General features: G+C 51.7%; 1 protein-coding gene across 2 annotated transcripts; it reads left to right on the top strand.

Moving 5' to 3' along the window:
• Positions 1-923: 923 nt before the first annotated feature.
• PEX10 (peroxisomal biogenesis factor 10) lies at positions 924-3,907 on the top strand. 2 transcript variants are annotated; one of them, XM_088178768.1, is made up of 6 exons: positions 924-1,152; positions 1,366-1,446; positions 1,918-2,324; positions 2,815-2,990; positions 3,265-3,400; positions 3,681-3,907. In XM_088178768.1, exons 1-6 carry the CDS (start codon positions 1,044-1,046, stop codon positions 3,750-3,752), a joined length of 981 nt encoding a protein of 326 aa, XP_088034894.1. In that variant the 5' UTR covers positions 924-1,043; the 3' UTR covers positions 3,753-3,907. The 2 variants fall into 2 exon arrangements, with proteins under 2 accessions (XP_088034894.1, XP_088034893.1); XM_088178767.1 differs by lacking the exon at positions 3,265-3,400 and having other exon boundaries at positions 933-1,152.

Genomic DNA, 3,907 nt, shown 5'->3' with positions numbered 1-3,907 from the left:
AATGGGGTGTTTGGGTTGTTTTGGGGTTTTTTTACTTTACAAAAATATTATTTTTAAACATCAGGCACAACTGCAAGAGTTTCATGGCAGGTAGCAGGAGTGGCTGTCTCTCTCCATCGAGAGACCAGTGAGTTTTATGACAAGAGTCATCAGACAGGAGCCCAGTTTATTCCCTAAATAAACTAGGAAATGATCAGGAATTCTGACAAGACTCCAAATCCGCCCTGTTCCCCGTGGCTCAGCCAGAAAGGAACCCCTGGCAGGCCCTGAGGGACTGATTTGGGGACTCTGGCACTGAAAAATTCACCAGCCGCTGGTACCAGGAGTTTGGATGTGGATGCACTGACATGTTGATGTGTTTGTAGCTTTGCCGTATGGAGGAGCCAGAAAACAAAGGGCAGCTTGTTCAGTTTCCCCATATAAACAGCTCATCTTTGAAGGGCTGCAAGGAGGCTTTCGCAGCTGTTAAAAAATCAATGGCGGGGCACTGAATGAACCTTCCTTCTGAATTATCCCGGAAGGGCTGGAGCATTTGTACAACACTGTGGAGCGCTGCACTATCTGGGGAGCGGTGATTTGTGAACTGTGCTCTGAACCGGACCCAACATCTCACTTTTACCGTTCTTTCCAAGTCAGCTGTGACTGCGGAGCTCCTTCCCGCTCCTTTTCCCTCCCTTTTCCCCACCCCTCACGGCCCTTCCCGCCCCTTTCTCCGCCCCTCACTGTGCGTTCCCTCGCCCCTTTTCCCACCCCTCACACCTCCTTCCCTCCCCTTTCCCTGCCCCTCACAGGCCTTTCCCCCCTCTTTTCCCTCCCTCTACCACTCTCTTCCCTCCCATTCCCGCCCCTCACTGCCCCTTTTCCCACCCTTTTTCCCACTTTTCCCGCCCTTTTCGCCCCCTCAGGGCAGGGGAGGTGTTTCCCGCCCCTTTCCCCGCCCCTTTCCCCGCCCCTCACTGACGGGATATCCCTGCGCGGGCGGCGGGTGCTCCGCCGCCGCCGGGGTCCTGTGCCGCCTCAGGCCCCGTGTCCCTCCGCCCGCCATGGCGGCGGCGGCGGGCCCGGCGCGGCTGGTGCGGTGCGGGCAGAAGGACGAGCTGTACCGGGCCGGGCTGCGCAGCGGGGCCGGCACGGCGCTGCGGGGGCTGGCGGGTAATGCCTGCGAGGGTTTGGATCCACCCCGAGCCCTCCCGGGTGTTCCGGGATCCGCCGGCACAGCGGGTCCAATCCCCCACCCTCCCCCCCGTCCCGCGGTTCTCGATGGGGGTCTGAGGGGGCGAGGGGGCTGATGGCGAGTCCGGGAGGAATTCCCCGGGAAGGGATGGGATCAGCACGGGTTTGGTGCAAAGTGAGCCCGTCCCGCAGGTGCCCGGCCGTGGCTGCAGTGGAGGAGGGAGGTGGAGCTGCTCTCCGATGTGGCCTATTTCGTGCTGACCACGCTGTCAGGTAACCTCCTCTGTCAGTTAGCGTTTGTTATCATTTCTCCCAACATCTGAAAGCTGAGGGGCCGGTGCCGCGGCTGCTGTACTGGTGATCACCACCCGAGACTGCCCAACAGCCCTGCTTTTCAGCGGAGGGATTGGTTTGGTTTGTTTAAATGCCTTCTGGTAAATATGAAGCCGTGAAATTGTCGGGGTCGGGTTCAAACGCACTTTATCAACACAGACAGATGTTCTTCTAAAAGCAATTTTGAAAAAAAACGAGTAGATGACACCATGAAAAGTATCCCTGCTTTAAGCCTAAAACTGCAGATACTGGATGTCACCATGATGATTATCTTAATTCAGACGAAATAAATGAACTATTTCCAAATTCCAAATCCTCAGTTGTGGCCTGAACAGCCTGTCCCCACTTCTCACCACATCCAGAATGATCCTGCAGTTCCCCTCTCACCCTGTTTTCTGTTGCACTGTTCAGGTTATCAGACTCTGGGAGAAGAGTATGTGAACATCATTCAGGTTGACCCAAGCAGGAAGAAGGTGCCTTCTTTCTTTCGTCGAGCCCTTTTCATTTCCCTGCACACCGTGGTACCTTACTGCCTGGAAAAGGCACTGCTGCACCTGGAACATGAGCTGCAGATGGAGGCTGAGGAATCCAGGATCCCAGAGAACCCCCCAGCACTTGGCTTTCCCAGCAGGACCTTAATTCGCAGCTGGATTAGGAAGCAGGTTGGGAAGCTCACGGAGCAGCAGAAGAAAACAGCCTCCCAAGTTGTGTATGTCCTTAAACAATCCATCCCTCTGCTGCACCGGCTCCACCTGGCAGTGTTCTACATCCAGGGCACTTTCTATCACCTGTCCAAAAGGATCACAGGGATTTCATATGTAAGTCGTTTTGCTTGAAGATGTGTCTACTGCAGAATTTTGGCCTCTTCTGAGGTGCTGTATGTGTAAAAGGGATAAGGAATTTGGATGTGATTGATTACACAGGCGGAGTAGAGGGGTGAGAGGGAAGGTTTTGCTTTATGTGGGGGTTGATGAGTCCCTGCAGCCAAGAGGCTACAGGTAGTGAACATGAATGTGGTGTCACAAGTTAATACCTGTGTGACTTCCATCCTTCTGCCACAAATACAATGGAAGTGAGAGGTGACTTGATAAATCCGTGGGAAATACTGTTTTGAACAACACCCAGTACACATTTAGTACACTTTTCTATATGAAGATAAATTTGTATCTTTAGGAAAAAACATGATCTATACTGGCCCATTTTTTTGACATAATGAGAATCCCAAATCAAGTTTATTGCAGATGGGGAGAGGGGGAACAATTTCCTAAAAACCACAGTAACAAAACATCCTCTCTATGAATTCTGTAGCTGCATTTTGGAGGACTGCAAGGAGAAGATCAGAGCATCCGATCAAGTTACAAGTTTCTTGGAATAATTTCCCTCTTCCACCTTCTGCTGACCATTGGAGTTCAGATGTACAGCTTCAAACAGAAGCAGAGAGCGAGGCAGGAGTGGAGGCTGCACCGCAACCTCGCTCACCAGAAGTAAGAGGTGGTTTTTACTTCCTAGGGAAAAGGTGGGAATGTCACAGCTGTCACGAACAGGGACAACACAGGAGTGACACCCCAGTTTAGGTTACAATTTGATGTAACAATTAATTAGCAAAACTAACTCCTGAAGTCTCGGACTTCATGTTTTGGTGTTTTTGAGACCTTCACGAAAAGGGTTGATACTTGAGCACGGGGCTTACTTCAGGATGGTGCTATTTCTGACAAGCAGGGTGAGTGTAATTAACCCCACTGTGCCTGTGTTAATTAGAAGCACGAGCAAGGAGGCGGCTGCCGGGCGCCACTCGCGCTGCACGCTGTGCCTGGAGGAGCGGAGGCACAGCACTGCCACCCCCTGCGGGCACCTGTTCTGCTGGGAGTGCATCACTGCCTGGTGCAACACCAGGGTGAGTACACAGCACAGCCACACTGCAACGTGCCCCCAGCCTGGCTGCCAATGCCCTAGGGCTCACTGAGGTGCCCAGAGCTGACCTATGGAGCTGTTGAAATAAAATGACAATTACATAGGTGAGGGCAGTAAGGTGAGCACTTCAAATCGTCTCAAGGGAGCTGGTACCATATTTGGGACTGAAAAATTATTTTCTAAACGTAGCTATGCAGTTTTATTCAGATTTTTTTTTAACAGAACTATTCAGTAAGTCCATCTACTCTCTTTTCTTTCTGTAGGCAGAATGTCCACTGTGCAGAGAGAAGTTTCATCCTCAGAAACTGATCTACCTACGGCACTACCAAACGTAAAGGGAACTTCTGTCTCCTGACAAGGGCCTCAGCTCATCCTCTCATACTTGTCCTACTGCTTGGGTTGGTCCAAGAAAAGGTTTTAAAACTGGAAACCCCCTGGGCAAGGTGGCATTACATTCCTGTGTGACAGAATAAAGCTATTTCTGCTTCTA

Source organism: Sturnus vulgaris, chromosome 25 (genome assembly GCF_052056855.1).
Source record: "Sturnus vulgaris isolate bStuVul1 chromosome 25, bStuVul1.hap1, whole genome shotgun sequence".
Lineage (NCBI taxonomy): Eukaryota > Metazoa > Chordata > Aves > Passeriformes > Sturnidae > Sturnus > Sturnus vulgaris.
The sequence above is the reverse complement of the archived record's forward strand: the minus strand, read 5'-3'. Positions and strand labels throughout refer to the sequence as shown.